General features: G+C 40.9%; 1 protein-coding gene across 2 annotated transcripts in view; it reads right to left on the reverse strand.

The window, feature by feature from the left end:
* LOC103727596 (pregnancy zone protein-like) overlaps positions 1-19595 on the reverse strand; it is a 51661-nt gene extending 32066 nt beyond the window's left edge. For both annotated transcript variants that reach the window (XM_029559800.1, XM_029559799.1), the window contains exons 1-13: positions 19465-19595; positions 17524-17707; positions 16409-16562; positions 16214-16266; positions 15460-15480; positions 14846-15014; positions 14344-14428; positions 11935-12058; positions 10547-10661; positions 10105-10214; positions 6720-6881; positions 5162-5389; positions 3751-3814 (exon numbers count right to left, since the gene is read on the reverse strand). In XM_029559800.1, coding sequence (XP_029415660.1) covers positions 3751-3814; positions 5162-5389; positions 6720-6881; positions 10105-10214; positions 10547-10661; positions 11935-12058; positions 14344-14428; positions 14846-15014; positions 15460-15480; positions 16214-16266; positions 16409-16562; positions 17524-17707; positions 19465-19544 — 1549 coding nt within the window. In that variant the 5' untranslated portion in view covers positions 19545-19595. The remainder of the gene's footprint in view (positions 1-3750; positions 3815-5161; positions 5390-6719; positions 6882-10104; positions 10215-10546; positions 10662-11934; positions 12059-14343; positions 14429-14845; positions 15015-15459; positions 15481-16213; positions 16267-16408; positions 16563-17523; positions 17708-19464) is intronic.
* Between the last annotated feature and the right edge of the window lie 7432 nt (positions 19596-27027).

Consider the following 27027-nt stretch of genomic DNA (forward strand, 5'->3'; position numbering starts at 1 on the left):
AATGGCTTTTCCAGCCCAAAGTTCCAAACACTTCCACAGTCCTCCCCAAAACACCAAGGTCAGGTCTGTCACAGCAATATCCCATTCTCTGGTACCAATTTCTGTCTTAGTTTGTTTCTTCATTTCTGTGACAAAATACTCTGACCAATACCAACTTGGGGAGGAAAGGGTTTATTCAGCTTACATCTCCCAGGTCGCAGTTCATCAGGGAGCCCAAGGTAGGAACTCAGGGCAGGAGCCTGAAGGCAGGAGCTGGAACACAGGCCATGGAGGAACTCTGCTTACTGGCTTGCTCTCCTGGCCCCCACTTGGCCTGCTTTCTTATTCAACACAGGCCCATCTGCCCAGGGGTGGCACCACCCACAATGAGCTGGACCCTCCCATATCACACGAAATTCAAGAAGACGCCTCACAGACATGGCCACAGGAGGCAATTCCCCAATTGAGGCTCCCTCAACCCAGGTGTGTCAAGTTGACACTAAAGCTATCCAGCACATGCATAATAGCAGCATAATGACAATACCAGTCAACATGCCAACCGGGATAGAGGAAAGCCCATAAGGGCCCATCCATAGTTGAAGAACCACAGGCAGGCAGTGGATCCTGAGGGAGGGAGAATCAGGAGCGAGTCCCCTGACAGGTTATCTGATCCCAGGTGGTCAGTCCCAAAGATATGTACATATGAGCAACACTAAATGGACTCAAAGTTATATACTTCCTGAGGGGAGGGGGGGATCCGTAGTTCCTAGTGCAAGCAAGCTATGTACCATCTAGTAAGGGACCACCTTAGGAAGGTTTCATTGGTGTTCTCAGCTCTTAGAAGTCCTGCTTTTTTGTCTCTGAGAGCCTGCAGCAGTACTACTAAATGGTTGCTATGGTTTTTTAAAATCTAGGTTTTACTTTACTTTTTGTTGGTTTCTTTCACCTAGTTATTGTTGTCTGCCTGCTTCTTTCTGTTCAATGCTGGGACCAAGCCTGACAGAGCATGCTGAGTCTCAGAGGTCTGATATTGAGATACACTCCCAAGCTTGCTGAGGAAGACTTAATTTTACTGCACAACACAATCCATTCAAGCCATGACAGATACACTTCAATTTAAATAATGGAGGAAGTAAAGGTTCCCAGCTGATGACCCAGTTCTAAGAAGGCATGGCTGGGCACAAGGGCTGAAGACTCACTCCTGGACATTCACCACTGTAATAACAGCAGAGAGAAATAACACAAGTGTGGAAATCATATCTAGAAGGACCAATGCATACATTGCTCCTTCATCAGACTAATCAGACTTCCCACTGCTAACAAGTCTGGAAGAAGAAGCAGAGAGAGCACACCCTATATATTCTGCCATTTTTATTTCACCTGCCTGAGCTACTAGAAGCCCACTTTAGGAAGATATGTAGAGACCTTTCTAGCAGGTCGATGACAACAGGGATTAGAGATATGGCTCAGTTGTCAGAATGCCTGCCTAAAATGCTCAAAGCCCAGTGTTCAAATCCCTGTAAACAGGGTGTGTGTGGTGGCACACACCTGTAAATTCAGCACCTCATAGTTGGAGGCTGGAGGATCAGGATCAGGAGCTCAACAGGCCCCAATGCAATATTAATGGGTCACTTAAATACCCCACTCTCAGCAATAAATGAGAAAAAAATTAACAAGGAAACATCAGAGTTAAGTTATTCTATAGATCAATTGGAATTAATAAACATTGACAGGATATTCCATCCAACAGCTGTATAATATACTTTTTTTTTTTTGGTCTTTTTGAGACAGGGTCTCCCTGTAGTCCCAGCTGGCCTGGATTCGCTATGGAGACCAGGCTGGCCTCAAACTCACAGAGATCCACCTGCCTCTGCCTCCCAGGTGCTGGGATTAAAGGCGTGCACCACCATACCCAGCTATAGTATACTTTTTTCCATTAGCACATAGAACTTTTTTCCAAAATGATAAAATTTTAGACAATAAAGCAAGTCCTCACAAATATAAGATTTTGAAATAATTATATCAGATCATAATGGAATGAAGCTAGAAGTCAGCAGTGGGATTAACTACAGAAAATTTACAAACTCATAGACATTGAACAATGTGCTTTTGAAGCAACAGTGCATTGTTGAATAAATTGGAAAGGTGAATTAAAAACTTCCTAGAACCAAATGAGAATAGGAATCACAGCACACAGACTGTGGGATGTAGCAAGAGCAGTCCTGGGAATGAATTATGTTGTTCAATATAGAGCTTTCATTAAAAAGGTATTAAGTAGGGGCTAGAGAAATGGTTCAGCGGTTAAGCGCACTGACTGTTCTTGCAGAGGACCCGGGTTCGATTCCCAGCACCCACATGGCGGCTACAAACTGTCCTTAACTACAGTTCCAGGGGAATCTGAAGCCCTCTTCTGATTTCCTTGGCATTGCATGACACAGGTGCACTTACATACATGCAGGCAATACATTCATACACATAAAAATAATAAAAAATTTTAAAAAGGTATTAAGTAAATAACCTAATGAAGACCTTATTCCAAATTAATAGAAGAAAAGAAACAAGATCAGAGCAGAAATATAGACTAAAACATGTAAACAATAAACAAAATTGATAAACATTTAGCACTAACTCCCCCCCCCCAAAAAACCCAGAAAGATGACCCAACTAGATAAAAATACAGATTAAAAGAGTTACATGTTCCGCTGGGAGTGGTGGCTCATGCCTTTAATTTCAGTGCTCAGGAGGCAGAGGCAGGTGGATCTCTGTGAGTTCAAGGCCAGCCTGGTCTCCATAGTGAATCCAGGCCAGCTAGGGCTACAGGGAGACCCTGTCTCAAAAAGACCGATTAAAAAAAAATTACATGTTCCACAGAAATTCAGATGAATAATAATTTTTTGAAAAACTATACACCAATATATTTTGAAAATCTAGAAGAAATGGACAAATCCCTGGACACATGATTTATTAAAAAATTATATATATGAAGATTGGTCTTAGTCATCCAGGTGGAGTCAATGTCATTACAAGGATCATTATAGGAGGGAGACAGGCAGGTGAGATTGAAGATGGCATGCTGCTGGCTTGACCACAAAGCAAGGCTTGCCTGAGGCACTTAGCGGTAAGAACACTGGGTTTTCACTAGAGGTCTGGAAGCAAGGCAATCCTGTCTACACCTTGATTTTTAGCCCAGTGAGACTTCTGAACAGAGATACAAGATAATACATTTGTGTTGTTTATGCCAATTAATTTGTGGTAATCTATCACAGCAGCAATAGGAAACAGACACACAAATACATGAAGAAAAAATTTTCTTTGGTTATTTTCTACACTTTTCAATTATTTTTTGCTTTTTAAAAGTAGTGATATAGGCCAGGTGTGGTGGTGCAGGCCTTTAGTCCCAGCAGTAGGAAGGCAGAAACAGGCAGATCTCTATGAGTTTGAGGCCAGCCTGCTCCACATAGAGAGTTCCAGGCCAACTGGGGCTACAGGGAGACTCTGTCTCAAAAACAAAAACAAAAACAAAACAAAAAGGCGATGATAAAATTAATATATTGTACTTCAGGAATAAAGGTGAAACCACAGAAATGTTGTGAAAAGAAGTGAAAGTACTCTATGAGCTAAAATGAGCCCAGTGCACCACCTTATCCCACAGCCTTACCCACTGGATGGCAGGCTGCCAAACATGCCCTGTAATGTGAAAAGGACTCCAACTGGCCCAGCTGTTCAGGGTTTGGCAAGATGAGAAGACAGAAAGACAGGGAAAATGCTTACAGTTTCCTTGTTCAATGGACAGCACATGGATTCCTGATTTGAAGATGCTTCCTCTTGCTTTGAGCTGAAGATAGAAGAAAATACATTCATTAATGTTTTAAGGTCAGTCTATTTTACTTCAATATATTCACGATATATAATAACAATCATATTACCACTGAAACACTGAAACAATCATCACCACTGAAACACTAACATTTGTTTAATTCTATGAAAAAGTAACAGTTACAATTTCAGTTATTACAATTTCAATAGTTAAAACAACTTAGAGGCTATTTTTGTTTGCTAAATTTCCCTTCCAACACTTTCCTATATGTGCTTATATATCTTAAAATAACAAATGAATAATTTTACATTTTATTTTGCTTAGTATTCACTCTTTCTAGTAAATAGCAATATATGAAATTTATATGTTCTATACACATTTTAAGTGCCAACTATATGCAAAGCAATATATAGTGAAGGCAGGTATAAAATATAAGTATTCTATGAGAGCTGGAGCAATTGCTCAGTGGTTAAGAGCGCATATTGCTCTTGCAGAAGACCCAGGTTCAGTTCCCAGCACCCACATGGCAGCTCACAACCTCCTGTAACTCCATTTCCAGGAGATCCTATGTCTTCTTAGGGCCTTTGTGGGCACTCCATGTATATAGTGTGCATATGTTCATGCATGCAAAACACTCATACACATAAAATAAAAATAAATGAAAATTTAAATATGTGTTCTTTACTATTGCTCTTATTTTTAAACGTTTTATTTATTATTTTTTTATTTGATGTATATGAGTGTATTGTCTGCATATAAGTGCATCTGTATCATGCAGTGCCCACGGAGATCAGAAGAGGGTGTCAGATCCCCTGGAACTGGAGTTACAGATAGTTGTTAGTTGCCATATGGGTGCTGGGAATTGAACTCAGGTCCTCTGCAAGAGCTGTCAGTGCTCTTAACTGCTGAGCCATCTCTCTAGCCCCTATTGCTTTTATTTTTAAATAAAATGCATTGCTCCTTTTCTATGTACCTGACTCTGAACTAATTTAATTTTAGCTATTTAATTTGTAAAATCCCATGGACTATTATTTGTAGTATTTATGGTGAGCTGATTGATACTCCTTTTTGCAGATGAGGCCTAGTAAATTATCCAAGGTCACATGACTATGAAGAAGTAAAACTGAAATTTTAACTATTGTTTTTGCTTTTTTTCCCATAGAATTAAAGAAATGTTATTTATAGTTAGTGTTTCAGTGGTGACCAGGACAAATGATGACTTAAAGCCGCAACTATTTCATAGGAAGCAATTTATCTTCCAGTAAGAAAAACAAAACTCCTATATTAACATTGATATACTATAAAACTTATTATTCTGAGATGAACCCAGCAGAATTAGAAAGAGTTGCAGTGACTTATTCTTACCAGATAATAGAAGGTTAACTCTTTTTCATCCCCCAAGATCTCTCCATTCAACATGTAGTATGCCCGAATCTCCTGAGTTTGCCCACAGGTCAAAGTACCAAGAACAAGTTCAAGATGAACGTAACTCAAGCTTGGGGAAAAAATATGACTTGCAGAGTGATGTGTTTGAATATGCTGCTCAGGAAGCCACCGGTTGTCAAAGCACGTATCGGTGTACTTATAAACAACCTAATGGAAAAATAAATAGTATATTTTTATTTAATATCTACCTATCTGTCTACCTATTACCTATTAACTATCTATCTACCTGATATCTATCTGTCTGTCAAACATCTTTATCTATAACTGTCTATATCTGATATCTTTCATCTACTTTTAATCTGTTGATCAACTATATCTGTATCTGTCATCTTTCTGTCAATCATTTATCAATCATACATCTATCTATCTTCATCTGTCATCTATAACATCTATTTTTCACATAAAGAGGCTGTTTTCTTACATCTATAACCATCTTCTCACTGTCCCCTTAAGATCATTTAAGCTTTTGTATCTCAGGCCAGCTTTGAAATTCAGTCTTCTTGCCTCAGCCTCCTGAGTGCTGGAATTACAGGTGTGCCCTATCATGCAAGCTTTTACATGGTTCAGCTATTGATTTGTAAGCAAGAACAATTATTTCATTGCTTTATTTATTTATTTTTTTAGTCTTTTTGAGACAGTCTCCCTGTAGCCCCAGCTAACCTGGAATTCACTATGTAGACCAGGCTGGCCTTGAACTTACAGAGATCTGCCTGCCTCTGCTTCCTGAGTGCTAGGACTAAAGGCGTGTGCCACCACACCCAGCTTGTTTATTCTTTTACAACTTCACAGGCACGTATATAATATTCTTTGACCAAAGTCCCCTCACTATTCTCTCTTATCACTCATCCCACCAAATCTCTTCTTCCCAAGTCCCTTCCTACTCTCATATCTTTTTTGTACATGTGTGGGACCCACTGCGTTTAATTAGGGTTGCCTGCCTGAGCACCTCTGGGTGTTCTTTTTACTTGAGTGGGGGCACTGTACCGATAACTACACCACTGAGGAATGTGACTCCTCTCCTTCTCAACATTTATCTATAGCTGGCCTAATGAGCCATGAGGGAATATTGAGGGTCTAGTCTTGTATGAGTCTTGTGCAGGTGTCCACTGCTGCATATTCTCATGGCTTTAAATTAGTAAAACCATTCGAGTGCTCAGCACAAGTCAAAAACTATATTATGCCAAAGAAGCCAGACATCATGTAACTGGTGGTAGAACTCTGACTATATTAAAAGTTTCAAGGAAATACCAAGATTATCCAACATTTCCTGACACCAGACCAGACTATAAACAGTGTGTCTTAAGGCAAAAGTTTTCTAACAGAATTTTCTTTTATGATTTAGGTCTCAGTTGCTTAATTTATGTTATTAGTTATCATCTTTTCCTTTGTCTCTAGAGGTCATGCTCCTCATACAACCTTAAATTGTGTATCCCAATGACCTAAGCCTTTTCTGTCCCAGATGCCCATTTCCACTTACTGTGACTCCCATGAGCGAAAATGTAAAGTTGGAGGTGTCAATGGAAATGCTGGCCAAGCCATGCTCATCCGTAGTATAAGTGGACTGGTACCTAGCCAGGTCTACATGGACAGTTACATTTTTATTGGGGATTGGATGATCCTTCTCATCAACAAGAAGAACCTAGAAATAAGAAAGTGAAAGCTGGTCACAAATGTGAGGTAGCCACGCTGTTTCCAGTCTGTACTGTTCCCGTCTTTACAACGCTTGCTCACGCCCTGTCCTTGACTGAAGAGCTCAGCTTGTTTTCTAAGCTTGAAACTGTATTTCTTTAAAACATTTCTTTTGATGATTTTGGAAATGGAATGAAAGAAGTTTATGAAATAATACTGAAGGTCTCTTAACTCATCGCTAAGTATTGTCTCCCTTTATGTCAAATGTTTTATCCTACTTACCCCCAAATCTGGTGTTAACATACTAGCTAAAACTACAATATTTCCCCCAATGAATTGCCAACAGATTTCTAATTAATCTTGTGAAATTTGCCTTTTTGCTACTTCGGCACTGCTGTAAAATGTTCTCTATATAATCTGAGTTGATCTGGCCATAGTTTGTGTGTGTATGTGTGTGCATATATGTATTTGTGTGCACATGTGTGCATACAGGTGCACATCATACATGCATATGCATGTGGAGGTCAGAGGTTGACATCAGGTGTCTTTCTCCATTGCCTTCCACTTTGTTCGAGTTGTGGTCTCTCATTGAACCTGGAACTCACTGACTAGCCAGCAAACCCCAAGGATCCTCTTATGCCAGGGCTGGGATCACAGGTATCCATTGCTGTGTCTGCCTTTTTACAAGGGTTCTTGGGGATCTGAATTCAGCACAGCAAGTATTTTACTGAATGGGCCATTCCCCCAACTCTCTGATCTGATCATATCATTCTTCTTAAAACCATCAATAATTTCTCAATCCAAGATTCTTTTCATATTCTGAAAAGTCCTCAGGATCAATGCAGCTTACCTACACTGAGTCAGTAAACTCGGCTATCTCTTTCACCTTAGCTGCAGCCACACTGGCTACCTTTTAGTTTTCACCTAGGATATTGGCCATTTTTCCTTTTCTCTTCAATTTCTAGCCAAGTCATAGACACCCTTTTAGTTTTCTTATGATTTTTTTCTCTGTATTTGCAATGGCCTAGCCAAATGGTATCAACATACTTATAAATTTCTTTCTAATGTGATATGAAATACTAGAATGCATGAAGAAAATGCAAAATTTGAAATTCAGATAAAAACTTCAAAATATAAATGAGGAAATTGCCCATAAACTCAGTTCAAAGAATATTTGCAATGAAAGCAAGTTAAAAATTGCTTGGAAGTCTTAGATATCTAGTATAAAAGGAAATTAGCAGTTTACTAAATTGCATTATCAGTCTTAAAATTTATCAACATTGCTATTATTGTCTTTGAGCTTTTTAAAAAACATGTTTAAATTTTAAAAAATTATGTATATGAGTATTTGGCCTCCATAGATCGAAGTGCACCTGTGTGTTCAATGCCCATAGAGGCCAGAAGAGGGCACTGGATCCTCTTAAACTGCTTGTTAGCCACCATGTGGGTACTGGGAACCAAGCTCAGGTCTTTTGCAAGAGTAGCCAGTGCTCTTAATGCCTGAGCCATCTCTCCAGCTCCTGTTACTGAGATTTGAAGCTGAAAAGAACTCTAAAAATTTCAGTAATAAAATTATTTTCATCTAGATTTAAGACAATTTCTATGGCTCAGATGTTAAATGTTGGCCAGGACTTGGGTCCCAGTGTGTTGCTGCTGGCAGGGGTGGAGTGGGGTGGGGCAGAGGGGGGTTGAGTTGAAGTTCCTTAGGCCAAAGAAGACTGGAATCTTGGCGCTGCCTCTTTCTCTTTTTCTTTTTGTCATAAGAGGAGGAATTTGTCCTGCTCTTCCTGACCCAACTGATTATAGATAGGAACTTCCCAGACTCTGGGCCACAATAAAACCTCAGGTATCTTGCTATAATGATGAAAAGTTTACTAACACAATTACCTTTTTATTTCTAAGAAAAATTGCATTAGAAAACATTCTTTATAAAGAGGCACTCAAAGTCAATATAGCCAAACTATACAGAAAAAAAATGTAATATAGAGGCTTGTGAGGAAGTTATAATTTAAAATACACTTTATGTTCTAACATTTAAAAAATCCTTGTCAAGGGGCTGGAGAGATGGCTCCGAGGTTAGGAACACTGGCTGCACTCACATGGCAGCTAACAACCATCTTTAGCTCCAGTTCCAGGGGAATCTGACACCCTCTGATTTTTGAGGGCACTGCATGACACGAGTGCATTTACATCCATGTAGGCAATGCCCCATACATATAAAATAAAAATAATAAATAAAATAAAAATAATAAATAAAATAAAAATAATAAATAAAATATTAAAAAATAAAAATTCTTGTTAAATTTGAAATTTGCTATGATTTCTTAATCTAAATTGTGTTGGATAGCTTCAGCTGTCAACTTGACACACTAGGGAAGAGGGAACCTCAACTGGGGAATTTCTTCTAGTGGATTGGCCTGTGGGCTTGACAGTGGGGTATTTTCTTGATTGTTGAGTGATGTGGGAGGGTCTAGCCTGCTGTGGATGCTGCCATCCCTGGCCAGGTGGTCCTGGGTTGTATAAGAAAACAGGCTGGGCACAGGCCAGAGGACAAAGCCAGTAAGCAGCAGTCCTCCGTGGTCTGTATTTCGGCTCCTGCCTCCAGGTTCCTACTTTGAGTTCCTGGCCTGAGCTCCTGCCTAATTTCCCTCAAAGATGGACTATGCCTTTGAAGTATAAGAGGAAATAAACTCTTTCCTCCCCAAGTTGGTTTTAGTCGGTATTTTATCACAGCAATAGAGAGGCAAACTAAAATGCAAGTGTTCTCTTTATAATTTATTTTAATTTTACAAGTAAAAAGTTTTTCTTAATAATTTCATGCCTGGGGCTAGGGAGATTGCTCAATGGGTAGAGTGCTTGTTGCACAAGCCTGAGGACTGGAGTTTGGATCCCCAGTACACACATAAATGCTGGGTGGGTGTGACAGCTTGTCTGAAATTCCACTGCTCGAAAGGTCAAGACGGGATCCCTGGAACAAGTCGGCTAGTTAGACTAGAGGAATTGGCAAGCTCTGTGTCAGTTGAGAGACTTTGCCTCAATGAATAAGCTCAAGAAAGACTGAAGAAGATGTTAACCTTGGGTCTCCACACACATGCTTACACAGGTGCACATGTACTTGGACACAAGTGCACTCCTGCACATGGGGACATACATATATACATATATGTGTACCACACACATACACACAAAAAAATCATGTCCGCAAATAGGATTGTGGTGAAAAGATATTTTACCTGCCCAAAGAAAGGTAGTCCACGTCTGTAATGTGCATCTACTTTGGTAAATGTCAGTTTGCTTAAGGTATTTGTGATGTCACATGATCCATAACCAGTTAACTCCAACCCTGAAAAAGAACAAAATGAAGTCAGTTCTGTGTATCCCAAACTTACCTTCTGCCATACCCCCCCAAAGTTTTACTCCATTTTCACAATACATCACTGGTATTTTCTTGTTCTTTCCAGAATTTCTCACACTTACACTATAGAAGCTGTTTAACAAGCAATTTGCTATTTATACACATACACACAAACACACACACCTTCTGTTTTTAAACATTTAATTTCTAGAGAGCAGAGACGTCATTTTCATAATATGCAGAAACCATAAAATATTTAAAATGGAATAAAAATTTGATAAATACCCACTTAGTTTACATATATCTAAAGTCACACACACCTGTTCCCTCCTCTTTGATGCTGGCTTCCACCTGTATCTTCATGTCAAATCCTCTTTGTCTTAGCTGAAATACTTTGGTTTTTATGACTTGTGTGAAACATCCTTTATTATCTGCCTGAAGAGAAGGGGAGAGAAGTCCACTGATTTACTTCCAAAATGTTGCTTATCAGTCTGTGGAAAATCTGAAAGTGTTCAAATGAATTTTTGGTGTTTATTCTTCCCAACCCCGAGAATGACAAGATTTCTTTATTAATTACTGTCTTATTCACTGCTGGCCATCACCTTCTCCCATCTTCTAAAAATGGATCCCATTGCTACCATGTTAAATCTCCTAGCAGTTCCATGGGTGCCATATTTATGTGTACATTTTTTTTTTTGAGACAAAGTTTCCCTGTAGCCCCAGCTGACCTGGAACTTGCAATGTAAACCAGGCTGGCCTTGATCTCACAGAGATCCACTTGCCTCTGCCTCCTGGGTGTGGGATTAAAGGTGTGTCCACCATGCTTGACTATGTATCCAATTTTTTTTGAGACATTCTCATGCACTGTCATCACCCAAGTGCTGGGATTACAGGTGTGGGCCACTGTACCTAGCTACATCCAATTTTTAAAAAATATTTTATTATTATTTTTTTTGTGTATGAGTATATTGCCTGCATGTGTGTAAGTACACCCATGTTGTGTAATGCCCACAGAGATCAGAAGAGGGCATATGATTCCCTGGAACTGGAGCTATGGACAGTTGTTAGCCACTATGTGGGTGCTGGGAATCGAACCTAGGTTCTCTGCAAGAGCAACCAGCACTCTTAACTGCTGAACCATCACTCCAGCCCTGCCATTAAAAAAAAAAAACAACAAAAAACAACATATTCTACTCCTAGTTGTTTTCCTTATTCTTACTAAACCTCTTCTGTGATATCACTGGGGCCTCCAATTTCTTAGCCTTCTAGGTAAGAAGGGTAAGATATCCTTATCCTTTCTATACTTATCTCTTCTGGATCTGATACTCATATAATACTCAATATTCTCCCCTTTGTGACTTAGAAATGACATGCCATTGGATCCTCCCAATAGCCTAGCTCTTAACAACCTGTCCCATTCTTCTGTGATCTGTTGGACAAAAGCCAACTTTAAATACCTCTTTATTCTTTTAGAATTTATCTTGGCATGTTGGTTGCTGTTGGCAAGAAAACTACAAAAATGGTCAAATGAATGCAACTATAGCCTCATAAGTCTAGCCTTCATCTGGGCTCTTAGCACTGCCAGCCGATCTTATAATTTTTTCCTTGCTTCAAAATTTTGTTTGATGACATTTTAAATATATTGCTTATTGTGTTGCATTTAGCATTGTAGCCCACAAGAAGGAACTGGGGGGTGGTTTCCGTGTACCTGTTGACTGAATTCTTCACAGATCTTTTGTAAATATTGGCTATGGCAGGTGAAAGGGTATTGCAAATAGTTTCTGCACACATTAATTGTCACCAGACCAGGAACAGGCTTTCCATATGTGTATCTATAACAATAAAGTGGTCATGCAAAAAGATATTTAATACGAATGACATAGGTGTTTCTTCACCTGACTGGACCCATTCACACTTCCACCTTATTGCCTTAAAGCATCTGCTTTATCTTCCATAGCATTAGCACTCTAGAAAAGCTTGTTATGGGGGACTGCATCTTAATTGTCTAAGTGGGAACATGTCTAAGACAAAGTACCTAATGAACCCTTTGGAATCAGCTCCAAATAGAAAGTTACTGATTTAGTTTTTCTCAGATCTTCTCTTTTGGTTGAGGTTTTACTAAGAGACTGTCCTATCTCCTTTATCTGTGTTAGAGTACCTATGTTGTTTAAGATTTAGAAAAGGGAAAGATAGGCCTGGAGAGATGGCTCAGCAATTAAGAGCACTGACTGCTCTGGCAGAGGATCTGGGTTCACATCCTAGCACCCACATGGCAGCTAACAACTGTGGATAACTCCAGTTCCAGGGGATCCAATACCCTCTTCTGACCTCCAGGACATGGGTGCACTTATATACATGCAGGCAATACACTCACACACAGAAAATAATAAATAAAATATTTTTTAAAAGGGAAAGATGTATAAAAACTATTTCTAAGTCTTATCTGTATTTTAAAATAAGTGAAACATTTATGGGAAAGCAGTGGCTACCAATAAAAACATAACTTAAAAATAGCATCATAATAAGTTGATTTGATTCTGCCACATGATGGGAGGGATCACCTATGAGGGATGGGAAGGGACCATGCAAAGCTGAAGTTAGTTTGCTGTTTCTTCTTCTTCTTTTTTTTTTTGTCTTTTTTTGGACATGGTCTCCCTGTAGCTCCAACTGTCCTGGAACTCACTAGGTAGACCAGGCTGTCCTGGAACTCACAGAGAGCCGCCTGCCTCTGCCTCCCAAGTTCTAGGATTAAAGGTATGTACCACCACGCCCAGCCTAGTTTGCTGTTTCTTAAGGTATGCTTTGTAAATCACCTCCATCAAAACTACCCATGGCACATGCTGAGATACCAGATTCTTGACTCTTGCCTTAGATTTGTAATTAGAATTTATATAAGTTGGGTCAGAGAATCTAATTTTGGTTAAGTATCTCCCACAGATCTGATGTAGATTCAAGTCTGAAAATACCTCCTTATCTCAGTTGTGAGGAAGGCAAAGATTAGCCTCAACCCACTGTGTTCTTACATACCAACCTCAGTTCCTGTAAGTGCTGATCAAACAGTAATTTACTGCATTTCAATTACCACATGAATCTTATTTTCAACCTAGATCAAAAAGCTTTCCCTTTGATACAGAATCTGAAGCATTAAGGCTCATGAGAAGGATGGAGCTTTCTTGTGCTGTTTTAAAAAGCAAGAGGGAAAATTCATCTTTTCTGTGAGTGGTGGAGGATGCTCTAGTGCCTTAAAAGAGATTAAACGCATGCCTAGATTCTTCCTAGCTGTTCTCCATGTTTAGGAGATTCAGAGCAATAAACAAAATGGAGGAACAGGACACAGACTAACACAAGATTTGAACTTGAACTCTTTAGTTGGATGGTCAGGTCCAGCTGAACACTGGATCCAGGAATAATAAATGTGCTGTGAAGCCAAATTTTTTCTTTCAAGTTTCAGGAGCAGTGTAGAGTGGTGGTGAAGAGTTCAGTGTTTGCACCCGGGCTGCTGGGTTTGAATTCTGGCCTCCAGTTGCTATTCACATTGAGTTGAAAAAGTTTTTTGCCTTTAATCCTCCATATATTTTTCCTCATTGTAAATTGAGGATAACAGTTGTCCTTATATCACAGGATTAGTGATGTTATTTTTATTATATTAATGATTACATATATTTTAAAACAAGCTATTTACTATTAGTATTTTATGTGTATGAGCTTATTGTCTGCAAGTATGTAAGTGTACCCATGTCATGCAATGCCTGAGGAGGTCAGAAGAGAGCGTCTGATCACCTGGAACTGGGGCTATGGACAGTTGTTAGCTGCCATGTGGGTGCTGAGAACTGAATTCCGGTCGTCTGCAAGAGCAGCTAGTGCTCTTAACTACTGAGCCATCTGTCCAGCCCAAGGCACTTAAATACTATCTGGCATGTTTTAAATGCCAGTGAATGATTTCAGAAGTGGCCCAAGTGACACATGCTGTTGTTCCTGCTTCTTTGGGGAAGGCTTAGAAAGCTGGAGAGAGTTATCTTTCCCCTAGTTAAAATATTTTAAAATCCAGGAAATATTATTTAAATACATCCCCTCAAATAGACTACGGAGATCAAAGTGAGATAGAAATGCAACTTACGAGGCACAGGCAGACACCTTAAATTCTTCCTCTAGAAAAGAGATAGTCTTGGGCGCTTTTACTTGCACTTCAAATTTGGGCAGAACTGTTTTGAACAGAAATAAAAACAGAGGTAAGAGTCAGCAAGACTTGTAAATATTACTAATGACTTTCAGAAGAGGAGTTTATGACATAGGATCACATGAAAGGACTCTTGACTACAGTAAGGAGCACCAGGGACAATACTGGGAAAGAGGTGTCACACATGACCATGGGCAGTTTGTACCATGCTAGCTGGGTGAAGCTATGATTACATTTCCTAGACTCCTCTTCTCTGACTTAGTGCAAGATTTCATAGATGGATGAAACACCAGTAAGCCTGAAGACCATCATGATTAGATATAGAAACAGAAGGACGAAAAGGTTCCACTGTGACTTTATTCTCATATTCTCTCTCTCTCTCTCTCTCTCTCTCTCTCTCTCTCTCTCTGTCATAAATGTCTTAAACTTGTAGGATTCTTACCATATTCTTTCACCTCAAAGAAGTGCTTTACTTTTTTCTCCGACTCCTTTTGTACTATGATCTTGTAGGTACCCAGAACTGGCTCCACCGACAGTGGGAAAGAGAGTTGGCTGAGTCCTCCTTGTAGACTATGACTTTGCCACTGAAAAATTCGGTTTTTCTTGGGATTCTATAGAAAGATATTATGAACTGATGCAAACAACTGAAATATGTAGTTTGATTAGATGCAGCTTTTCATGTAAAAATGGCATGGGGAATTTAATAAATGGTTGGTAAATTGGTGCTAAAGGTAGTAACCAAACGTTTAAAGAAAAATTCTAGACTAAATAAAGGGCAACAAAGTTACCAGCTATGAGACAGCTCAAACCGCACTTCATGCTGGACCTTTTTAGATAGGCATGTCTCTTTTGGCCAGAAATTGAAGAGGCCCTGAATCATACCATCTTAAGGAGTTGAGTTCCTTTGTTTACATCTTACCCATTTTTTTCTGAGACTGGGGTAAGAAAGGAAATAGAATTTGTTTAGTGTTGGTAACATGGGGACAGGGAGAAAGCAAATCTATTGTAACTTGTAGGGCTCCTCATTCCAGATGAGGTATTCCATTTATTACCTACCTCAATGAAAATGACTGGGAACTGAAAAGAAAAAGAAACAGTATGAGAGAGATAGAATTTAGAAAGAGAAAAGTATCATGTCGATGTTCATAAAACTTATGGACCAGAGGGGCCAAGTCTCTGAATTTTCTTGTCCAAACTAGGAAATGGCCCTTGTTTGAGTCATAGCCTTTAGCATATTTAGTTTGGAACATACATGGCTTTCTTATTATAAATAGCATAGAGTTGAGGAAATCTATTTGGAAAGTAGATTTAACTAATAAGTGTATTATTATTTTGTAAAAGATATTTGTTTAAGAGAAATCACGTGTCTATGGCCATACCACCCTGATCTTGGAAGCTAGGCAGGGTCAGGACTTGTTAGTACTTGGATAGGAAGGAGATATCACATATACTTCTTTGTTCAGTGGAAATGACTAGAATCTTTAAGAGGACAGTTTCAATTGAATACTATTTTTTTTTTTTCTGCAACATATCATGGTGTAGCCCAGGGGCCTTATGATTCTTCTACCTCGGCTTCTCAAGTTCTGGAATTACATGCATGCATCACCAGGTCAGGCTTTGACTTTGAATACTTTGTTTACTTTAAGAATATCTTGATGCAGACTCTGCACATTGTTTTGGAATGGATACTCTTAGGAGACCTTTTGTGGTAGATTTGAGCGTCTCTTATATGGCTTCAGGTTTTCCGGAGTCAGCCTTACGTATTTGCTTGCTTTTCTCAACTGAACTCACCCACTGATAGGAAACTCACCGTTTCATTCAATGGGTGAAAATTGTTGTCCACAGAGACAATACGGAATTTCACTGAAACAGAAATTTTTTTCAATGAGTGCCCCAGTGGGAAGCCAGGCCAATGACAACAAGCTAGATGTGTCCTGACTGCCAAGCAGTGGTAAAGAACACCACTCCAAGCCTGAGCTGCCCTTGCTCATTTGGTTCCTTATACCTGTTTGTCCTGGTTTATAAATGGGTTTGTCTGTCTGAACAAAGACTGGATTTTCTGCTTTTATTATCTGCATCAGTTTCCTCTTCATGAAGTGCTGGGTTGGCCCCTTTATCTCCACAACAACGAAAGCTGAAGATGATGACAACTCCGGGATCTGCAGGACAGAAATGTGCAGAGTCTGTCCAGACCCACTTCTGAGTGAGCAGCTCCTATGACTGTCTGTTTATCTTGTTAATCCCTGAGAATTAGTAAGGGAGCATGAAGGACTCTGCTTCCTGTTTTATCAATAGATTTGTATGATTGCATAACATGATGTTAACAGTTCACTAGTTAGATCGAAGGGAAAGCATTGCAAAATGATGCGGAATCAGTTCCTTATTACAGTCATTGTAGTGAGTGAAATGGCGTCTCTGCATTTTCACAGAAATATGGTACTAAAATAATTTTTATATTCCACCTTCCAAAGGCCCACACCAACCTCCAGTCTTACATGAGTAACTTGACTTTAAGAGCACTGACTACTCTTGCAGAGGATCTGGGTTCAGTTCCCAGCACCCACAAGGCAGCTAACAACGATCTGTAACTCCAGTTCCAGAGGTCTGATGCCATCTTCTAGTCTCCATAGACATTTCACACATGGGTGCACTTACATGCATTTAGGCAAAACATTCATACACATAAAATAAAAATAATTAAATAAAAGAAAAAATGAATTTCAGTATTTAGAGGCTGAGGAGATGGCTCAGCAGTTAAGAGCACATACTGCTGTTGCAGAGGATCTGTGTCTCGTTCCCAGCACCCAGGTCAGGCAGCTTACAACTATACCTCCATCTCTAGGGGATCTGATGCCCTCTTCCGGCCTCTGTGGGTACCTGCATTCATGTGCACAAACCCATACAGACACATAACTTAAAAATAAAAATAAATCTTAAAAGAATCTCAGCATTTATATCTGTAACAGCATGAATATTATTTACCTCAGATGTTCATCTTAAGGTCAAATTAAATCTTTCCTGTATCTTTGATTACCTTTCAAATACTGCATTAAATCTGCTAGTGTTATATAAGCATTTTCAGTAGAACTTTCATTCTTAATATAATTTGAAATTACTGACAATGAAAGGGCTGCAATAGAAGGAATCCTTCTCCACCGCCAGGTCTGTGAAAAGTTTCATGTGATATGTTTCATACTCCAGAGTTACAGTGAGCGTCACCGTCTCATTCAGGTGATGGAGGTTGACACAGGCCTTTTCAGGAACTCTAGCATAGAGCTGTGATGGGACCAGGACCACGTATTGTCTGTGACGAAGAGGATAAACCATGGAGGGCTCAAAAGACATCATTATTGTGTTCTAGAAAACCTTCATAGTGTCATCAACAGTAGAGCAGAACATGATTTCAGCAAGATTGCATTCCCCACAGGTTACTATTAAAAACTCCAGATTAAGCACTGGTTTACCCATAGAATATTAGACACCGTGGGTAATCAATACATGTGTATTGTTGTATAATGATTGAAACATTCCCTTCTGGAGGGAACAAGGAGACTCATGAGACACAGGAAGTAAATAACACCTCCCCAGGGTTATAGAAGCCATAAACAGTTTCTCAGGAGAAGACAGGAAGCTAAGCTTCCTGGATGAGTTTCTCCCAGCAGCTGAGCTTTCTGTATGTTAGGCAGAGAGCCCCAGAGTTGCAGCCTTCATGAGTCAGCACCCTAGCTGGGGTGGGCTTATTGAAGAAGCAACAGTTTTTGAGTTATTTCTGCTCCTGTAAGTAATGTTTGCCCATTCTCTTGTAAATAATCAAATAAAACTCATTGGTTCACCAAGTTGGACTTTGGTAGAATCACTACTTTGGTCTGTGGTTGGTTTCCTATCTGGGGTGAGTAGATTCTTGTGTCAGGTCTACCCAGGAAAAGTCTGAGCAATAGTTATAAATTTTGATTAGAAACTTTGGACCGGAGAGATGACCTGGAGGTTAAGAGCACTGACTGCTCTTGCAGAGGACTTGGGTTCAGTTCACAGCACCCACATGGTGGCTAACAACCATCTGTAGCTCCATTTCTAGGGGATCTGATGCCCTCTTCTGGCCTCCACAGGCATTGCACACACAGGTGCCCTTACATACACATGGGCAAAACACGTATTATAAAATAAAAATTAAAAAATCAGAAAATTTAAAGTAATTTCAAATTTACAAACCATGAATTAATCAATGGCTCATCACCGAAAGCATTCAGAAACCATCTGCATGTGGTCTTGGGTTTCATAAGGATATCACAAATCTCTTACCCAGGAAACACTAGAAACCTAACATGTAGCACCTGGGGAGAAGCTAAATTGCTTTGTATTTCTGTTTAAGAAGCAACCTTAGCTCCCTCTTTCCCTCTTTTGGTGATGTAAGCCAAGCCAAGCTAAGTTAATCAGCAGACTCATCACCGGACACTGCCAAGAGAAAACCGGCCTTCCCGTCACTGTTTGTCTTTCACTTACAGTCACCCAAACATACTGCACTTTACTATGCTGTATGCTTTCACATGCCTTTTGCTTTCTGAGTGTCCATCTGGAAAAGTTACTCTCTTCATAAGTCTTATGACTTTCAAAAGAACTTTACACAGAGCTTGGTAAAGTCCCCTTCCTTACATCAGGTCCCACAAATTGCTCAAATTTCTTTGGTAAGTCTTTTTACAGACTCCTGCAATGCCTCCTTTTGTTTGGGGCTTATTATTTCTTTTTTGTCTGTGCACCAGCTATCTCTTTTTCTGTACTGAGCTATCAGCCCTTGATGGTTTTCTGAAAGACTCAGTGAAAAGAGTCACAAATCTCATCCATCTGTCTTGGTGAATATTTGACAATATTATAGCCCTATATTGCTAAGTTTTCTAGAATTGAGTATACATCCTTCTGTGTGACAGATAACAATTTACTGGTTCTTTCAAGTCCTTTTTGACAACAGATAACTGCATAAGAAACCAACAAATAAGGAGCAGGAGAAAAATAACACTGTGGGAAATAGAGAGGCAATAGAATTTTCTGGAAATAAGAATTGCTTACGGTTTTGCAGTGGCTGAAGCATCCCCAAGAAGGAACAGAAACAGAAGCAATACAGACTTGGATACCTGGTTTCCCCTCATGGTGGAGAGAGAGTCAGAAAAGAGTGTGTCTGAGCCCTCTACTCCTTGAACTCTGATCGTATTTCAGATCTACCGGTTTTTATTTTATCTAATGGGCAGTGAAAGTAAACTGCCAACCACTTGTTTTGTAACATATTAACTATTTCACTATTAAACAATCAATTCCAGATAATTTCTAGAGTCATCTAAATTGTTTTGTACACTTTTTCAAATTGTTCAAATTCTTGAAACGTAGTTCTCAGAAGCTGCCATGAGTTCAGGTGAATATGCAACACTTTAAGAACTTTTAGGAAAAAATGAAATGTTGCATGTTTGATGAAATAAGTCAATATTCTTGACCATTTCTTTAAAAAGAGCAATAAATACAAATCTACATCCTCTACATTCCTACATCCCTACATCCCTAGATTCACCAGCAGCAGAATCGCCCAGTGACATAAGGAAGTGAAATGTATCATGGAATTTTAGACAAAATAAGTTTGGAGCTCTCCACTGTTTTCTTTTAGCAGTTAAGAACACTGACTGTTCTTACAGAAGGCCCAGGTTTGAATCCCAGCACCCACATGGCAGCTAACAGCTGTCCGTAACTCCAGTTCCAGGGGATCCGACAGCCTCCGTGGGGATTGCACCACACGGGTGCACTTACCTACATGCAGGCAACACACACATACACATAAAATATAGGCACTGCAAGACACGGGTGCACTTATACACAAGCAGGCAAAACACTCATACACTTTTTAAAAAAGAGATAAAATTAGGGGCTGGAGAGATGGCTCAGTGGTTAAGAGCACTGACTACTCTTGCAGAGGACCTGGGGTTGATTCCCAGCACCCACATGGTGGCTACAAACCATCATTAACTCTGGTTCTAGGGGAATCCAAAGCTCTCTTCTGACCTCCGAGGTGCTGCATGACACAGGTGCACTCACATACATGCAAGTAATACACTCATACATATAAAATGAAAATAGAAAATAAAATATTAAAAAAATAAAAGAAATAAAATTAGAGCCAAGTTGAACTTTGGTAGAATCATTGCTTAGTTCTTTATCTGGGGCTAACAGATATTTGTGTCAGTTCTCCCCCAAAAGCCTGGCACATCAGTGTGTGTGTGTGTGTGTTTGTGTGTTGATAGACCTTAAAAAACAGAAACAAAAGCTGGGCATAGTGGCACACACCTTTAATCCCAGCACTGGGGAGGCAGAGGCAGGTGGATCTCTGTAAATTCAAGGCCAGCCTGGTTTACTTAGTGAGTTCTAGGCCAGCTGGGACTACAGGGTTCTATGAAGCCAGCATCACTCTAAACAAAAAAAAACAAAAAAACCAAACCAAACCAAACCAAAACAAAACAACAAAAAACTAGAGGACATGACAGGATAGTAGGGGTGGGTCTGAGAGGAGGCGGGAGAGGGTTCCTATGGGAGGGGGTCTGAATAGGATCAAAATACATTGCATGAAATTTTCAAAGAATCAATAAAAAAGCTATTTTAAAAAGTTTAACTTTTATTTTTTAAGACTCTTCTTACCTTTATTATAAGGAAAATGGCAGTTCATTTGGATATAACAGCCCATATAATACATATTTAATAAATAACTAAACAGTAAGAAAATAAAGGCAGTAGAGTTATTCTTTAAGGAAATGGTTTCTATTTGATGAACATTCATATTTAATTTTGCTGGAGTGAAATATATTTTTTATTAATATCAATTCATTATCTTATTGCTTTTCAAGATATGGATGTTAGAATCTGGTTTTTGTTGTTTGGTTTGGTTTGGGGGTTTTGTTGTTGTTTGTCTTTTTTTTTTTTTTGTCTTTTTGAGACAGGGTCTCCCTGTAGCCCCAGCTGTCCTGGAACTCGCTATGTAGACCAGGCTGGCCTTGAACTCACAGAAATCCGCCTGCTTCTGCCTCCTGAGTGCTGGGATTAAAGGTGTGTGCCACCACACCCAGCTTATTTTGTCTTTTTGAGACAGTGTCTATCTGTAGCCCAGCTGGCCTGGAACTCACTAGATCAGGCTGATGTTGATCTCACAGAGATCCTGCCTCTGCCTCCTGGGTCCTAGGATTAAAGGCATGCACCACCACGGTCAGCTTAGAATCTGTTTCTATGGAGTACCGAAAATAAGAAAAAGCCCACTGTCAAACTTATATAAGAATATTACTACAAAATTAAAGTTTGTGTATATTGCTGGGTATGATGGTGCATGTCTGTGACCTCAGTATTCAGGAGGCTGGGGCAGAGGATCATAACTTCGAGGCTTGTCTGGGCCAAAGAGTGAGTTTAAGGCCAGTCTGAGTAACTTGTGTAGATACTGCCTCAAAATAAAAAGTAAAGAGAGGACCAGGGCAGGTTGTGGTGGTTGGTGCATATCTGTAACCTTAATATTGACAGAGGCAGGAGGATTGTTTGTAAGTTCCAGGCCAGCCTAGTCTACATAGCAAGTTCCAGGCCAGTCCCAGAATACATAGTGAGACCTTGTCACAAAATACCAAAAAAAGGGTGGGTGGAGCCATGGACTGTAACACACAGCCAGCTTGTTGAAACCACCTTGGTACCCTACCCAGTCCACCCCTCTTGGCCACTTCTCTTGCCAGGTGCTGGGCCTCCAAATGACCACTGTGTGGCACACCCATGACCATCCGCCATTGGCAACACTCAAGTGACAAGCTGGACGCAGTGGAGGAGGTACTTGGCAATTGAATGGGGGAGAGTAGTTAAAAGACCAAGATGGCTGCAGTGGTGGCTCTCAACAAAATGCCACTATGGCTTGTGTGATGGTTTGAATGAAAATGTCCCCCATAGGCTCCAAGTATTTGGACATTTTGTCCCCAGATGATGGCACTGTTTTGGGAGGTTTTAGAAGGTGTGGCTATCCTGGAGGAAGCACGTCACTGGGGGTGGGCTGAGAGAGTTCTTAAGCCTTGTCAGATCTCCAGTTGTTCTTTTGCTTCCTGTGCCTGTGTGATGATGTGAGAGCTTAGCTTCTGCTGCTCTTGCTCCAGCCACCTCTGCCACCATACCTCCCCGCCAAGACAGACTGTAATTCCTCTGGAATGTAAGCTCAAATAAATTCTTCTTTCTATAAATTGCATTGGTCAGTGTTTCTATCACAGCAACAGAAAAGTGACTAATCCAGCTTGAAAAAATTCTGAAAGGGGGTGGGGCTGGAGAGATGGCTCAGCGGTTAAGAGCACTGACTGCTCTTGCAGAGGACCCGGGTTTGAGTCCCAGTGCCCACATGATGGCTATGAACCGTCCTTAACTCCAGTTCCAGGGGATTCCAAAGCCCTTTTCTGACCTCTGCAGCATTGCACAACATGGGTGCACTTGCATACATGCAGGCAATAACACTCATACACATAAAATAAAAATAATAAATTTAAAAAAATCTGAAAGAGGGAAACAATAGGAAACAGGTGTTTCCTAGGGGAAAATGGGAAAAATGGGGTATTTAACTGGGAAGGGAGGAGGGTGGGTTATACAAGGACACATGAGGGAAGAAGGAGTTCAAAATGGTGGGGGGATGATAGCAGACAGGTAATATCAAGGAGGAAATGGAGAAAATTAGGGTACTTTAATTGGAGAGGGAGGAGGGAAGGTTAGACAGGGAGAGAGAAGAGATAAATAATGCTCCAGTAGTAAAAAAAAAAAAAACCAGAGGGAAATGTACTAGTTTAAAAGCCTACTGAAAAAGACACATACGAAACCTGTATGTGAGTGCACCTGTATAGTGGAAGGCTCTATAACAAGAAACACAGCACCAGAAAGAAGAAACCTCCCTTCGAGTTATTGGTCAGGGTGGGCCAAGAGATTCCATAAAAATTACAGACTGTTGCCGCAGCCCTTGATCGCCTCCCAGAATTTGAAGGTAAGGCCCTATTGCTGAAGACAAGACATACTTCAGACACAGGACTTGCAGCAATGGAGCTGGAACTGACTTGGAAACCTCCTCCCTGAAGATTAGCTCTCAAAATTTCCTGGGGAGGGGGTAGAAATCAACAGTTATCTAATTGGACTTAAAGCCCTCTCAATGGGAGGAACTCATAGGTGGCTGTAAACATTGCCAAATACATATGACTGGAGAGGTCAGAGATCCTAGAGAAAACCCTTTCTCTGTCATATCTCTAGACAAACGTAATTTCTAACACTTTCTTCTAAATATGGATCATTATATTTACAGACAAGTATTCCATTCATCACTCATCAAAGAAACTTCTTTTTTGTGCAACAGATGGAGCCTATTACAGAGTTCCACAACTGGTCACACACAGAGAATATGTGTCTGAGAGATGCCCAGCCCTAAGTGACACATCTACAGTGGAACCTCTACACCTAAGGCTCATGGAACATAGCAGCGCAGGGAGTAGAAAGAATACCAATACATCTCTCAGCTCTTACTAGTGAAGCTTCCTCATGCAATAGAGTGTGATGCACACAGAAGGCCACAACTGGCCAAGGTGTGGAGAATGAGACTTCAGAGTGCATGTCCCTGGGTAGGACTCCTATATTAAACCTCATTCACCCACGGCTCAGGGACCACTGTGGAAAAAAAGAGGGTGGAAAGATTGTAAGAGCCAGGGTTGGTGCATGAACATAAGGAAACAGAGTCTTCCAAGTTGTGGGGACCTAAAGGCCCCACCTTGCATAGGTCCAAAAGGAAGTTACTGGGGGCGCAGCCTGGCTTGCTTTGAAAGTCTGAAGAATACTTCCACACTGCTGAGGAGTGCATGATCAGCACGTGACCATCCTTAAGATACACCCTCAGTGGGGGAGGGGGGAGTTCCAGGTGCCTGTATAAGCTCTGTAACACCTGCAATAAATGAGTCCCTGCTTGACTAGACTCCCCACTGTGTCTGAGTGTCCTCGGTACTGGGGGCGGCATGGGCTGGCGAACGGCATGCTTACTCATCCCCAATCATCACTGCCCAGGGGTCACTGGTTCGAACCCCCGGCACCAAGTCTCTGGGAACTTGCTCATGTGAACTTGCAGCAATGGTGACATGCAGACTCTCAGACAAAAATCCAGCATAGAACTGGGGAAATGGGCAACAGGGCCCAACCTTAGCCAAGGAACTATTGGCAACTGATTACTGCTGGGTGAGAGAGAGTTGATCTTCTTTAAGGGAGTGACACTGGATAGGCTAACCAGTGTCCCAGCCCACGGGATCTGCAACAGGGTACCTGGAGTGGGGAGTGGGGATTGGATGGGGCAAGAGACACAAGAAATGGAGACAAGACAGGGTTCTGATCAAGTCTCATTTATTGCAGCCCAAGCATGAGGTTAAATAGAGAATGAGAACAAAAGAGCAAAGAGTGAGAGTAATCATATCAGCCAGAACACAGGGGCCCAGATGTACTCTAAGGGAGGAATCTACTGATTAACAGAAAACAGGGCAGTTTACTGGAAAAGAGTGCAAAGCTGTGGGCCAAGGCTGTGGGCCAAGGCCGTGGGCTCCGTCCTGTGCCTACGGGAGGAGAGTGGGCAGAATGGAAAGTTACCAGCTTAGGTCTGTCAGCAGTTTTGAGAAATGGCTGAGCCTCAGGCTCCCAACAGGTCCCCCTTTTTTACTTTATAGAGTTTAGAGACCGAAGGTTGCTAGACCTTAGGGAATTGCACCTGTCTTAGGTTGCAGTATCCTTCCCCAAGGGCTTATCCGTCATTGGATAAGGTAGTAGCATTAGACTACCCTCCTGTCTTAGTTTGCCATCAAAGGGGGATTCTCACATACCCATCATTGACTGTCCAGTTCATCTCTCAAGGGGGATGGCTAGTAGCGCCATCATAGCAACACGTCCCTTCGCATTCTTGATCCAAAATATCGAGGCGATGATAATGGACCTGAATTGGTTTTGCCTGAATTGCCTCCATCTGCTGTTTAATAAAGACCGTAAGCCTTTTTACTAGCAGAGGCCCTAGAGAAAGAAGGAGCAGGAAGAGGAGGAGGGACGGAATCACGGAGGGAATCCAAGAAAGGAAGGGGGAATCCAGCCATCTAGAAGGATTTTGATAAAAATGATGCAGTTTGTAACTGATGGTCTGCAGAGTCTGTATATTTTGTTCTACTAATCCCGATTCACTGACGTAGAAATAGCACTCCTCCTGTAAGAAAAGGCAAGTTCCCCCTTTCTCAGCAGTGATAAGATCAAGGGCCCTACGATTTTGAAAGGCAACCTGTGCCAGGGAAGTCAGCTGGCGTTGCAACGATGCAAGGCTACTGGCCGTGGATTCTATAACTTGCTGTAGTTGGGAGTTGAACTCCCTTGCAGTATAGAGAATATGTCCCAGGGACCCCACAGAAAGGCTGGCAGAGGCGGTAAATCCTATCCCAATTACAAAAGGGATGAATACCCCTCTTTTAATACGTGGGCGGAGTAGCCAGGCGAACTCCCCTGGCGAATACATGGTCATTTGGGGTGCAATAGTAATTAATACACAGGGTCCTGGAGAGGAAATAATGATCTGTTGATACAGGGATTCATTGCACCAGAAAGACATAAGAGGGGGGGCATTAAGAGATGAACTGACAGAGTAATTTCTGCGACATACAAAGGAGGGGGGAGTGTAGGTGGTAGTGATATAGCAGAGGGAAATATTTTGAGTAGGATTATAAAGTAAAGGGATAGACGACATGGGGGGAGAAGGTGCAGTGCCAGCGGTAATGATGTTAGGTACAGAGGAATAGTTAACAGGGACAGTGGCTAGTAAAGGGCAAACCAAAGAGGCACACAACAAACACGATGAAGCATTGATATTAGAAAGGTTTAACAACTTTAAAGCAAAATTTAGATAATTGGGCCAAAGAGCAAGATTAAAGGTGGAATTTGTATGTATGGCAGACTGAAGTTTAGTCTCACTCATAATGATAATCTGTCTCATTTGTTTATCAGTAGTAATAGCAGGGACCAGCTGGCGGGAAATAGAGACCCCACCAGGAATGAGGAGTACCCATCATTATCTCTTCTAACTTCATTTTGCCACCTGATGTCCCAAGGGTCATCTACACGAATTGTAAATCAACCATCGTCATAACTCAATATGCCATTTTTGCTATAAGCATCATGAAGGTGGCAAGCCCAATATCTACATCTGCCGTATATGGTACTAGCTGTGAGACAACTGCCTCTATTATCATAAGTGAAACATGCATAAGGTCTCAATTTAGAGGATAAAATAGATGGGGTGATAGGACTGACAATGGTTGTTTGGCAACCCTCCACTGGACAGCGGACAGTGCCAATGGTGTCATCAGAGTGTATGTCTCCCCCTTTAACCTGGAATTCCCACTGTAACACCATCTGCGACCAAACGGGACCAATCAGGAGGAGCAGGATGTAACAAGCAGAGGCCATCATGGTCTGGCTGGGCTGTAAAAGAGAACAGAAAGAAAAGAAAAACGTTTCTCAGGGAGCCTCATTCTCCCTGGAACATTGGTTAACATCTATCTGCTTTACTAAGCATTCAGGTAACCAGTGGGTTGC

Source organism: Nannospalax galili, unplaced genomic scaffold (genome assembly GCF_000622305.1).
Source record: "Nannospalax galili isolate Female #2095 unplaced genomic scaffold, S.galili_v1.0 scaffold589, whole genome shotgun sequence".
Lineage (NCBI taxonomy): Eukaryota > Metazoa > Chordata > Mammalia > Rodentia > Spalacidae > Nannospalax > Nannospalax galili.